This window comes from Naumovozyma dairenensis, chromosome 6 (assembly GCF_000227115.2).
Source record: "Naumovozyma dairenensis CBS 421 chromosome 6, complete genome".
In the NCBI taxonomy this organism is placed as follows: domain Eukaryota; kingdom Fungi; phylum Ascomycota; class Saccharomycetes; order Saccharomycetales; family Saccharomycetaceae; genus Naumovozyma; species Naumovozyma dairenensis.
Window position 1 is genome coordinate 1,024,553 of NC_016484.1, and position 14,012 is coordinate 1,038,564.

At 35.0% G+C, this 14,012-nt stretch overlaps 3 protein-coding genes across 3 annotated transcripts; 2 read left to right on the plus strand and 1 right to left on the minus strand.

The window, feature by feature from the left end:
* Nucleotides 1-174: 174 nt before the first annotated feature.
* Nucleotides 175-6,243, plus strand: BNI1 (formin BNI1; the record flags this gene model as incomplete). The annotated part of the gene is made up of 1 exon (XM_003670935.1): nucleotides 175-6,243. One exon carries the CDS (start codon nucleotides 175-177, stop codon nucleotides 6,241-6,243), a length of 6,069 nt encoding a protein of 2,022 aa, XP_003670983.1.
* Nucleotides 6,244-7,318: 1,075 nt separating this feature from the next.
* On the plus strand, nucleotides 7,319-9,424 carry SEC2 (guanine nucleotide exchange factor SEC2; the record flags this gene model as incomplete). The annotated part of the gene is made up of 1 exon (XM_003670936.1): nucleotides 7,319-9,424. The coding sequence occupies one exon, from the start codon at nucleotides 7,319-7,321 to the stop codon at nucleotides 9,422-9,424; it is 2,106 nt and encodes a 701-aa protein (XP_003670984.1).
* Nucleotides 9,425-9,575: 151 nt separating this feature from the next.
* On the minus strand, nucleotides 9,576-13,484 carry TOF1 (Tof1p; the record flags this gene model as incomplete). Its single annotated transcript, XM_003670937.1, has 1 exon — nucleotides 9,576-13,484. One exon carries the CDS (start codon nucleotides 13,482-13,484, stop codon nucleotides 9,576-9,578), a length of 3,909 nt encoding a protein of 1,302 aa, XP_003670985.1.
* Between the last annotated feature and the right edge of the window lie 528 nt (nucleotides 13,485-14,012).

Sequence of the window (14,012 nt, forward strand, 5' to 3'; positions counted from 1 at the left end):
ATATAAGCAAGTGAAACCGGTCAAGTCAAGTACATTTGAAAGTATACTCCGCCATTTCAGGGTTTTGGCATCAACAAAAATAGCGTCAATATACACTTGTTTCCATATTTATTTGTATCGAAGGCATAATTTACTCTTGGACCGGAATATAAAATATATTGATATTCCATAATAATGCTAAGAAATTCGAGCAATAAACATAATGCTAACCAGGAGCAAGGTACCAAAAATAATGCCACGACTTCAGGATCCAATTTATTCCAGAATTTGAAACGATTTGCCACCAATTCTACCGGCTCTAGCAATAACACAAGTCCCAGAACCTCAAATAGTTCTGAGCCTTCTCAAGTGAAGAGAGAAAGTATACCGCAAGGTTCTACGTCTTCATTGCATTCTTCAAATGAAATAAAACCACTGATAAAAAATACCACTTTAAATACCCAGAACTTATCACAATATATTAATAGCAAAAATATACCGGATCATTCGAGGTCACAATCAATTCAATCATCTTCAAAATATTCTTATTCATCAAGAAGAGCATCATCACAAACGAATCCCTCCGTCACAGGGTATAAGCTTGATCGACAGTATACAAATCAAAGTTCTGCTGTAAGCGTTCTCTCACAAGGTTCATACTCTAATTTGTCCAAATTCATGACCCATGATGGAAAACTTAATTTAGAAATGCCCACAGATCCTTCAGAGATTGAATATCTATATCAAGAAATAATGATAAAAAGAAATATCTTACAATCTCTTCCGGGTACAAAACAAGATGAATTAATGAGTTACGATATAGGGAAAAAATGGTTAATAGTCAAGCAAGATTTACAAAATGAATGGAAAAAATTCAAATCGAAGGGCGCAAAAGCAAGCCATTCAATCGGTCCAGATAACAATAATAATAATAATAATAATTACAACAATCACCTGATACTTGGATCACCTTCGAAAAGTAATAATATGATCTCTCCAAAATCAAACTTGAATAATTTTGAAAGTCCATCATCGTCTTTATCAGCATCAACCCAAACAACTACGAATAATTACAAACAATATAATAATAAACCTTCCAAAAGGAGTGCATCAAATATAAGTCAACCCAAATCTACAACTGAAGTTTATTCAAATTCTCATTCTAATTCAAGTAATACTACCCTCACAGATAAGACAAACCGATTACCAATAGAATACGTAAAGAAAATTATATCAGATACATTAACCTCTGAAGAAATGAAAGATTTATGGGTCACATTAAGAACAGAACAACTAGATTGGGTTGATGCATTCATCGAACATCAGGGACATATAGCAATGGCTAACGTCCTTATGAAATCCATTTACAAGACTACACCGAATGAGAAATTGACTTCTCAATTATTAGAAAAGGAAAATTCATTCTTTAAATGTTTCAGAGTTTTATCAATGTTATCACAAGGTCTTCGAGAATTTACAAAACATGAATTGATGGCACAAACTATAGCAAGAGGATTATTCTCTACAACTTTATCAACTAGGAAAATGGCAACGGAAATATTTGTTTGTATGCTTAATAAGAAGAATCCGGAAAGATTTAAAGTCATTTTGAATGTATTGGATCAAAAATTTAAAATTGGACAGAATCTTCATATGGCACATAATTTGAAAAAATTTGGTGAATATTTCGGTCCTTTAACTTTAGATAGTAATTTAAAAGTTACAAGAGCTTGGTTATTTGCTGTGGAACATAGTCTAGACGGGAGAGGTAAGATGGGATCCTTTGTTGGTGCATCAGATGATTATAAAAACTCAGGTGGTGAGAATGCAACTTTGGAATATTGTCAATGGTCCATGATATTCATTAATCATCTCTGTTTATGTTCAGACAATATTAATCAAAGAATGCTATTAAGAAATAAACTGGAGTATTGTGGTATTGTCAGAATAATGAATCAAATTAAATCATTACATTATGAAAAAGTTATAGAACAAATTGACGTATATGAAAATAGTAAACTGGATGATATAAATAAATTATTGGAATTAAGTAACAAGAACGCAAACATCAATTTACATGATCCAACATCATTAGTGAAAAATCTTTGGGATGCATGTAAAGGGACAGAAAATGAAAAATTACTGATCTCCTTAGTGCAACATCTTTTTTTATCAAGTTCTCAACTAATTGAAGATAAACAAGATGCAACACAACTATCCAAACAATTGAAATTGATGGATTCATTAGTGACCAACGTAAGTGTGGCATCTACTGATCAAGAATCTACAATGAATATGGCAATACAGAGACTATATGATGCAATGCAGACAGATGAAGTAGCAAGGCGATCAATCCTAGAGAGTAGAACTTTAACTAAAAAACTTGAAGAATCACAAGCTGAAATAGACTTACTGAGTCAAAAACTTAAAAATGCAGAACATGGGTTGGTGGGCCAATTACAAGATGAACTTAGACAACGAGATAGAATGTTTGCCAAAAATCAAAGAATTACCGAACAATTACAAGCAGAATTAGAAGATTTGAAAAAGAAACATTTGTTGGAGAAACATGAACAAGAAGTAGAATTACGTAAGATGTTGACCATATTGAACGCTAGATCAGACAAAGGGGAGATAGAGAAGAAATCCTCTAAAAAACATAAACGAATTCCTGGTTCATTTGAATCCTCCAAGAAACAAAATATTCAAAAAGTACTTCAAGAAGGTTTAAACCGTACGAAAAAGGATTTCACTATGGATTCTAAAAGTTTTGGTATGACTGTACAACCAAATAAAAGACTAAAGGCATTAAGGATGCAAATGGAGGATATTGAAAATGAGGCAAGGGAATTAGAAATGACCAATTTTGCAGAATTTGAAAAAAAGAAACTTGAACCTGCACCAAAGATCAAAAAGCTAAAACAGAAGAAGCAAAATAAGAATGAAAAAAAAGAAGAAGATGATAAGATAAAAAAATTGAACGAACTGCGACAAACATTGGCCAATATTCAAAACGAATCAAATGATATATCAAAATTTAACGTTGAAGAGCGTGTCAATGAACTATTTAATGAGAAACGTTCAACAGCCTTACAACGTTTGAAAGAATTGGAAACGAAATACAAAGACTTTGGAATAAACTTCAACATTGATGATATATCAGAAAAAACAACAGGTATTGACAATTCAGGTGATAAATCTACAGAATATTCAAGCTTAGATCCTAATGCATATCAAATAAAGTTAGACGAATTGAATAGAATAACTGAACAATTATTGGATGCACAAGCGAAATTAAATGAAAAGAATTTAAAGGATTCGTCCAATAAATCCACCTTTTCAGAATCCTCTTCTTCCTCATCATCATCAAGTTCATCTTCCTCTTCATCATCTTCTTCCGATGAAGAAGAAATTGATGATATCAAGTCGCGCGACAGGCAAAGTGAAATTTCAGCACAATCAACGTCATCAGCTGCTGGATCGTTTTTGGAAGCATTATCTCAAAAATATGCAATGGGACAGAATAATCCATCATCACCACAAAGAGATCGCCCAGTAAAAGCTTCACAATATGATTTCATTAATCGTGTGAGGAAAAATAACATTACTCCACAATTTTTGGAAGAGTTGAGCGGCAAAGTCGTTCCACCTTCCTCTGGCCTCTCAACGACTACCAAGGTGGTCGATGTAACCTCCGGCGGAAAGTCTGAAACTGCAACTGAAAACGTACTGGAAAACACTACAGAACCAGTTACTGAGCATAGTTTTCGAAACGCTGTACTTTCTAATGATAAGATTGACAGAGAAGAAAATGATACAGTTATATCTACAACTGAACCTACAGAAAAGATAGGCTTTAACGCTGAAGAAAAATCAGCGGTTGCAGCTCCTCCACCTGCACCTCCGCTTCCTGCCATATTAGAAGGGCGCAGTGAAGAAGAAGATAGGTCAACAGCTAATACAAATATTTCAAAGACCTCTGTATCACCTGTGCCCCCTCCACCACCTCCACCGCCTCCTCCTCCTCCATTGGGTCTATTTGGATTCAATTCAAATATTCCAAAATTAGCCGATACTGAGCCTTTGAAACAAAGTGCGTCATCTCCGGCACTATCGTCGCCAGCTCCTCCTCCTCCTCCACCTCCACCTCCCCCCGCTCCTCCCATGTTACCAACAAATGGTCCAAAGAAAGTACTTTCTTCACCACTGTTACCACAATCTCCATCATTATTCGAAAATTATCCTCGTCCTCATAAGAAATTAAAACAATTACATTGGGAAAAAGTCGAGGCAACTGACAATTCAATTTGGAGAGCCAATAAAGCTGAACAATTTGCTGATGATTTATATGAAAAGGGTGTATTATCTGAACTAGAAAATGCCTTTGCAGCAAGAGAAATAAAATCGTTGGCATCGAAACAGAAAAAAGATTTACAGAAAATTACCTTCTTATCTCACGATGTTTCACAACAATTTGGTATCAATCTGCATATGTATGCTTCATTAGATGTGCCAGACCTTATTACAAAGATTCTTAAATGTGACAGAGATTTCTTGCAAACTCCAAGTGTAATAGAATTTTTGTCCAGACCTGAAATCGTTGATGTTTCAGTAAATTTGGCTAGGAATTATGCCCCATATATGCAAGATTGGGAAGGTATTAAGAATGTTGAAGATGCAAAACCTCCTGAAAAAAATCCGAATGAATTACAAAGAGCTGATCAAATATATTTACAATTAATGGTTAACCTTCAATCATACTGGGGCTCTCGTATGAGAGCGTTAAAAGTTATTACTACATTCGAAAAAGAATACAACGAGTTGTTAACAAAATTAAGGAAAGTCGATAGGGCAGTTAGTTCTCTTCAAGAATCAGAAAACTTGAAAAATGTCTTCGGTGTTATCTTAGCAGTTGGTAACTATATGAATGATACCTCCAAACAAGCACAAGGTTTTAAATTAGCAACTTTACAACGTTTGACATTCATTAAGGATTCTACAAATACTATGACTTTCTTAAATTATGTAGAAAAAATTGTTAGAACCAATTATCCGGCCTTCAACAAATTTTTAGTTGAATTAGAACCAGTTTTAGATGTCGTCAAGATTTCAATTGAACAATTAGTAGATGACTGTAAAGAGTTTTCACAATCGATTGTAAATGTGGAACGTTCTATTGAAATAGGTAATTTGAGTGATTCTTCCAAATTTCATCCTTTTGATAGAGTATTGGCGAAGGTACTACCTTCGTTACCGGATGCAAGGAAGAAAGGTGAATTACTTGGTGATGAAGTGAAGCTTACAATTATGGAATTTTTAAGATTAATGCAAATATATGGAGAAGATTCAGGCGATAAATTTGCAAAAAATTCTTTCTTCAAGAAGTTTGCTGACTTCATTACCGAATATAAGAAAGCACAAACGCAAAACTTAAGATTAGAGGAAGAAGAAAAAGTTTATGAAAGACACAAAAAAATGGTTGAAGAACAACAAAGGAAAGCACAGGAAGCTGAAATTTCGAGGGTTAACTCTGGTACAGATGGTACTAAAGATGATGAAGATGGACCTGGTGATGGACGTGCAATTATGGATACATTATTGGAACAATTGAAGAATGTAACTCCAACCAATAAAACAGACCCATCTTCTGCTCGTAAGAGAGCATTAGTTAGAAAAAAATTGATGGGTGAATCTACTTCTAACATTTTGAAAGATATCGACACCGAGGATGACTCTATTATATACTCACCTGATGCGAAAAAACCGATGGCAACCACAGTAGACATGGCAAATACCACTTTAGAATCTGAACTTGATGTTTCTTCTCCCACTAGACATAACTCTTCACCAATTAAAAACGAAATATCAATGAACGTTGATGAGGAGGAAGAAGAGATAGGTAACAGAGCTCAGGCATTGCTAATTCAGTTGACTGGGTCTCATAGCCCAACGAAACGTCACTCATTATTAAATGAACATAAAGAAAGACTTCGTGCGAGAAGGAGGAGAACTACCAACGAATTCGTGTCTGGAAAATTACAGTTTGTTGGAGAAGATGAAACGATAGTTAATACTAATGAAAATATGAATAATAATGAGACAGATTCCGAAAATACACCCACAGAGACAACAATTATACCTCCGGGTAGTGCTGATACTGAGACAACTTCACTGGAACAACCTGCAACTACCACTGATGTATCTTTAAATAAAGACGATGTTAAAGGAGTTGATGACCACAATTCTAATGATAATGACGAATAGTTCTGAAAATCGTTTGTTGGGATACAAACACCTATATATAATGATCGATAGATATAATGTAAGATTTATAATAAACCATAATAATGATGATACTCAAATAGAATATAATGGTTGATAGAAAGCCCATTTGACCTTCACGATTTCATAGTAGTGTTTACGTTCTTAAATTTTTGCATCTTAGCTCCATTATTCTACTAATATGGTTCTTTTACGATACATTTTACACACGTTGGTAGCTACTAGGCTCCCATTAGGTTCAAGAATATTAAGAACGCCAAAATGAAGCCAAGTAAGAGTTTGTATTGGAAAAGAGAAACTTATTTTCAATAATTAAACAAAGCTACTTCCTCTGCGACTGAATTGATATTAGGAAATGTACGCCTTTTTTTCCATAATATTAGCAACAAATGTGACCGAGCTGGTTAGATTAAAGGACATTCATAACAGTTGCACGGTTTGTAATGAGTACCAATATTTACTGGCATTCAGGTGCGCTATTACAACTAAACATAAATTCCTTATTTCAAATTATCAGCTCAACCGGCAGTACCTCATTTCCAAAACTGGGTTACGTTAAAAAGATTTTTTTGTACGATAGCTGAAGTATTGAAAAAGTGTTTTACTCTGGTACAAAATCACAACATCGTATATTTGCTATTGAGATAGAAGTTGCATTGCAAATAGGAGCATTTACAACATGCATCGTTCCTGATCAAATACCTCTAAAAGAGACTTTTAAAAATGTCTAGTTGTTCCTCTCAAATTGATCTGTGTCGTAGCAGTTGAAACTGACACTTTATGGTTGTTCTTCTATGGTGCGGTGTACTGATGGTGAGCCATAAACGAAAATAATCATAACAAATCTAAACATAAAGATAAGAATCGACTGGTTAAGGTAAGGGAAGCATTGAAAGTGGAAAGGCTTTCATTAAGTTAACTTGTAGCTGTACACTCCCATTGAATTCAGGAACTGCTGTTGACTTTTATACTAAATTTATTTATTACTAGAAATTGAAGTTTTTCCAATTTCACGGTATTCCAGGAATAGTAGTAATACCTAGTAAAATATACAATAATGCCAGAAACGTCTGAGGAATCCAAGAGGATATCGATCCAAGTGAGTTCCCTGTCGACTCAATTGATTGAAAGTATAGGGAAACAATCCGATTTAGAAGAAAAATTAAATCAAGCCAATCGTACAATTACATCACAGAAAAAAAGTTTAGAGCAATCGCACATGCTAGAGAAGAAATCTATTGAATTGGAACAATCATTGACCGCGAGGACGGAAGAAGTTAACAAGTTACGTGAACGATTAACGAGGGAAATTAAACTTCGTGAATCTGCTGAAATAGAAGTAGAGAAATTGAGCAAAGAAGTGGAGGATTTGACAGCAACATTATTCGATGAGGCCAATAATATGGTTGCTGACGCAAGGAAAGAAGCACACGCGAAGGAAATATTAAATTCAAGGTTAATGGGGCAATTACGTGAAAAGGATAATCTATTAGAGACCCTGACTTTACAATTGAAAAGTCTAAAGAAGGTGCTTCAAAACGTTGAAACTGAAAATAATAGATATTCAATGATACTCCCAGACTCTGCAACTATATCAGGCGCATCGTTAGATAAAGTAACAACAAGAACATCCTCTTCGTTCTCACAACAACCAATGAATAACGGGATCATATATTCACCTAATATTTCATCCATTAGATACGACTTATCACTGTATGAGGAATTCTTAAAGTTCATTGCAGTAATACCGCATTGTAAGTCAATAAAGGATACCTCATCTGATTCAAAGTTAATAAGAAGATTAATTACCGATGAAATTAGCCCTGTATTGAAAATAGATAACGCTAACGGATTAGGTTGGCTAGTTAAGAAAACATTACTATCAACAATGATGGAGGGGCTAGTGATAGTGGAACCCTTAAGTGGTATCAATGAAATGTATCAAATGGGTCATACTACACCACCACTTGGAATGAATACACAAGAAGAAGCTGATGCTCAAAGAAAAGTACCCAAGATGTTCAAGTTCCCTTCAAGTTCTCCACCCGTCGCCGTACGTGATCCATGTGCTTTCTGTGGAGAGGAAAGGAATGACATAATTGAACATGCAAGAATGTACTTATTGAAAACTCAAACGACGCAGGATGATGGTACTTTAATTATAGCGAACACTTATCCATTATGTCATTGGTGTTTATTCAAAATTAGACAAACTTGTGAGATTTTTGCTTTCCTAAGGTCATTAAAGACAGATATATGGAATTTAGAGAAAGTTCCATTGAGCGCAATATCCAAATACGGTTCTTCCAAATTTTCTGAAGTGACAACAACAAATACGAATGGATCAAAAAAAAATATTGCTGCTACTCCAAAGAGTGAAAATAAGAAGTCCAAAAGAATGAGTTTTATGGCTGGTCTGGGAAGAACCCACTCATCTAAAATAACAGCAGCAAGAGTCGAGCCTCATGGCAACCACAATAATAATAATACAAACAGCCCCATTGAAAACATTGGTCAACCGACAACAAATATTCAAAGGGCATGGTTACAATTATGTAAGCTTCGTTCTATTCTACATTGGGCGCATATTGGTATATGGTCGGTAGATGATTCCGTATCTACCAAGGTTGGGCCAGAAGTATTCACCCAAGATGAAGAATTTACCACCATCGATATGACAGCTGAATACATTGCTCAAGATATGCCTTTAGCTACGAGAAACCTAGGTGACGAGAACACCGATGCGGAACTAGCAGCGGATGTAGAAGCAACAGGGAACACCACATTACAAAATAAGGAAGAACAAAATGAAGATAAAGAAGCAACATCAACTTCTGGATCAGTTTCAGATTCCAGCGCAGACTCAAAATTTGGAACTCCAAAGGAATCCTTGGAATCTGAGACGTCTGAAGAAGAACTGCAAGATGAAAGTAACGACGAAGGTACTAATAGTGTAGACATAATCGAAAGCTACGATAATCATAGTAAAGAAGGGAACGTTGAAGATGTAACTGAAAAACAGAGCCAGAATACCAACAGTGAACTACCATCCGTAAGTAATAAAACCCAAAATGCAGAAGTGCTAGCATATGCGGAGGCTCCATCCGCAGAAACAGATATATCGAACGTTAGAGAAGACTCAATCAAAATAAAAGAAACATAAGAGAACAAGAACTAAAGCAATTGATTTATAAGTATTCAAGCCAAACCAATTATATAGACTGTATAAATAAATAAATAAATAAAATGAACGCACTGCATTGTTAATATAGCTTTTCTTTTCTTTTTATGAAAGCAGGAAAGGCAAGTTTAGTCTAGTATGGCCACACCAAGGGGTGGTCAGGTTCAGAAGGGTCTTGCTCAGGACGAAGTTTGAATATTTGCTTTCTTTTCTTTCTTGGTGTTACTTCAGAGTCTGAAGATGCCATTTCACCTTCTTCTTCATTATTTTCTTCCTCCTCCCTTTCTTTAACAGTATCATCATCATGTTTACTACTGATACCGGCGGTATCACCACCATTCTCTCCATCTTCTTCATTCTCACCGTCATCAGAATCTAAATGGTGCTTCCGTAGCCTAGTTGTAGTGATTTGTCCGCCATGTTCGACACGATCACTCCCAGTAGCGTCCCCATTCTCTCCTTCTTGTTCTTCTTCATCGTCATCAGACGCTCTATTTTGCTGCAGTGACGTAGCTGTAGACGTCTGTGCATCATCATCTGTTGAACTTGAAGTATCGCATGTAGACTTATTCTCAACTAAACTGAATGCTACATGGGCAGATAAGTCTTTCAATGTATTGTCAGGTTGTTTAGTGGCCGTTCCATCTTCGGAACTTTTTAATGCATCAAGGTTTGGTATAGGCCCATCAAAAAGTTCAATAAAATTAGATGTAGTTTCCCCATTATTAGCCATTCTTTCTGCGGCAAACTGTGCAAATCGAATGTTTTTCTCTGGTGGGATTTGTCCATTATGCTTATCTAATAACCATCTCAAATACATTTCGTTTTCAAAGAAAATTGGATTCATTAGCTCATCTTCATCATCATCAGAATCACTAATATATTCTTTACTCGAAATAGCTTGGTGTGATCGTTTATAATGTGTAGTGCCTTCATCATCTTCATCATCAATATCGTGATCGGGAAGTCTGTTACCCCTTCTTCTAATTGGTTTCTTTGTATTCCTAGCTGTGCTCTTTGGCTTCCTCTTGGACTTCGCAATACCCTTATGATTTGATCTTTCAATAGAGTTTTCAGCGTTACCCAGGTCTTTAAAATAGTCATTATCATCTGGGATAACCTCGTCATCATTGATAATCGAACGATCATTGTAGTCGTATTCTTCATTTCCAACCCAACCATCACTTTCGCCGGCATCATCACCATGGAACTTAGAACGAGGTCTCAGTAAATAACTAGATGATGGTAATCCATTAGGTGTTTCAAATGGACTGTTCATATATTTCTTTACCAATTCTAATGACTCTTTAAGGGCTGTAATTTCAACCGTGCCAGGGAGTATACATTGCTCCAGATGATTCATTGGAATTTGATACCCGATCAACTGTAGTAATGCTCTAAAATCTTTATCAGACAATAATGGATTTCTTGCACTTACTTCTTGTAATTTAAAAGTCTCATTTGGTGGATTAGCAGTTTCGTTCCCATTATTGATATTAACAGTCAACCATGACGAAAAAATGTCTATGGCACGCTTTATATGTTCAATTAACTTTTCAAGTAACTCTGTCTTATCGTCGTCAATTAAACTCGAAACAAGAATACCATACTTCATATCCTTCAATACTGCAGGCGGTAGCATATGTTCGTCTTCAATATTCTTGAAAACACTGGGTGGAACTCCAAATAGCGAAGCATTTGCTTTAGCTTTTCTTTCCCCATATCTTTGGAAATAACCGATTTCACTGTCATGAATAGATGGGAATAAAATATCTATGAACCATGTAGGAGAACTTTTAAGTTTTTTGTTTAATCTATTCAAATAGTAATCAACAAAATCTTGAACATGTTTGCGAACCCTGGATGTCCTATCTATACCATCTGGGGCCAACATATCTCTGAAAAGTACAATCAAGTCCAATCTAAATAACATGGTTTCTTCCTTTGCTTGAATGAACACTCTATGGAAGAAAGTTATAACTTTCTTGATATATTCTGGTTCCAATTCATCATATCTTTGTAAGAAATTCATATATGTGTCAATAGTTTGCTCATTTATATATGATCTTTGTACTCTCTCGAAATTGACTTCCACCTCGACAAAGTGTGGAGTTAACATATCAATTGCTTCATCTCTATCAACACCTTCCTCTTTTATCAATTGCTCAATTTGTTCTTTTGTAACACTTATATTCCTACGACGTCTTGATTTCCCTTCAATAATAAGTGCTTTATCTTCCGAAGTATATTGCTCTAACGTTTTCAAAACTGTGTGGGTAATATCAACACAACTTTTCATGTATTGGTGAGTATGTTTGAAGGCTGTTTTGGGTAAATTGGACAATAATTGGATTCTTTCGTTACTAAATAATTTACTAATAATAAATTCGATATCCTCATCATTTTCTTTTGCTTTACAATTTTGGACCAATACCAATAATTCATTAAAAGCTATCATCCCAGCATGAACAACTATGAAATGTTTCATTTCATAAGCTGTCCTTAAGAATGACAATACTAGGATGAAAGATGTTTCTCTTAAAGCTCCGCTAACCATTGTTATGTCGGCGGTTGGATCATATTTACATCTTAAAACTTGATATTTTAGGAACCATCCAAAGAATAAAAGATATTCGACCTTTTCTAACGTAACTACTCTATCTTGTTCAGTCGTATAATAATTCGTAATACTATGCAGCAAAGTGTTGAAAGCAGAACCAATAAAATTGTTTATGAATTTTTTAAAATACTTGAGAGTAGATTCTTGGAAATAGAAAGATGTACCTTGTGAATTTAATAAACTGTTAGGTAAACCTTGCCCCGGATTATTTTCATATTTCGTTACCCTTCTTTTATTCCATTTTTTCCTTCTATCAATCTTATCTAAAGCTTTGGCATCGTCTAATAAACCTTGAGTACCAGAGACAGATATTCTACCATTAGGAGTTTGTACTGATAATAAAGCACCGAAATTAGAATGCCTTGTTGATGTGTTTCTGATTACATTTTTCTTCATTTCATTTTCCTTTTTCAGTAAATCAGATAATTGGAATCCAGTATATGAACTATGTGAGGGTATAGTTACATTTTCTTGTCTATCCTTGTTTTTTGTCGTACTACGAGTCTTTGGCGATGGTACGGGAAATAATGCTTGTTGTGGTACATCTTTAGTTAAGAAAAACATAATTTCCAATAAGGGGATGTTGATGAAATCTTGATCAAATTCTGTAGTTAATGAACTGGATAGTGTTAATAAGAGGCCATAAACTTTATTACGATGGAAACAATTTAAGACTGCATTTAATGATATATCATCCATTGTGACATTTGGTGGTAAGGTATCAATCGAATTGATACCACGCGGTAGTGATCTACCAACTGTAATTGTCAGATTTCCTGGTTCAATGGAGGCAACGTTTCTGAAGAAGTTAAGAACTAATTTAATAATCATATTATCTCTTGGAGTTCTAGATAATCTATCGATCTTGAAAACATTTAAGGCTAAACGAATTGCTGCTTTCAACACTTTCCCATTGTCAACAGTCAAAATTTCCTTCTTATATATTAGTTGATGTTTCTTTAACTCAGAATAAACAGCGATTTGGCTTGAAGTAGACTGATCTGTTAGGACCAATGGCCATGTCATCAATACCAATAATTGCAAAGAACTTAATGCAACTTTATCGTAATACACTTTATTTCTAAATCCCAAGGTAGTCTCTATATTTTCCATTACGGTTTGATCATTGTTTTTATTTTGTAATTTCGTCAAAGCAGAGGATTTATTTTCCCAATCGATTAAAATCGGTATCAAATCATCAGTTAAGATTCTATATTCTGCTGCAGCCATGGCGACATCCCATCTATTTTGTTCATCATCAACTAGTTTGAACCATCTTTTCAAATCTCTTAAACAGGCCAAACAATCATCACCTAATTTATATGGAGGCGGTTCGATGTTCGACGCATAATCAGGACCACCTATTGCAGTGGCTAGTAATGCAATTCTGGCCTTAAGAACAGTCGAGGCGTTGGTCTCCATTTCTTCGATGTAGAACTTCCGTTTTTAGGGGATTTTTGATTAGTATGTGCTTGATTGAATAACTGCTTAAGGTTTCTTAACTGATGGTTCTAGTCATCGGTCACCTTTAATGGACTGGACTAGGTTAAAGTTTGAATATGTTGATGTTTTTACGCGTTTTTGTTAATGTTGCTATGTTACCGCATTGGGACACAATTTTACGCGTCTGACACATTCCTCGAGGAAAAAAAATCGAAATTTGAAAATTCATTTTATAAAGAAATGTCAGCAAGACACAACTGAAGATGACTGAAAGCGTGCGAGAATTCATAGTTAAATATTTTAGGGAGGCCCTAGGGAGTTATTAACGTTACTAAATAGAAGTAGTCATATTTTAACACCGCTGTTTCAACATATAGTTTATGGTCGCTACCCTAATGGAACGCTTGCAAGGACTCAAGGACATAATGTAAAACAGATATGTTCGAGGACTACCTACAATACTTTTATCTGAATTCCTGATGACGTCAAAATAAATCTTGGACAGAT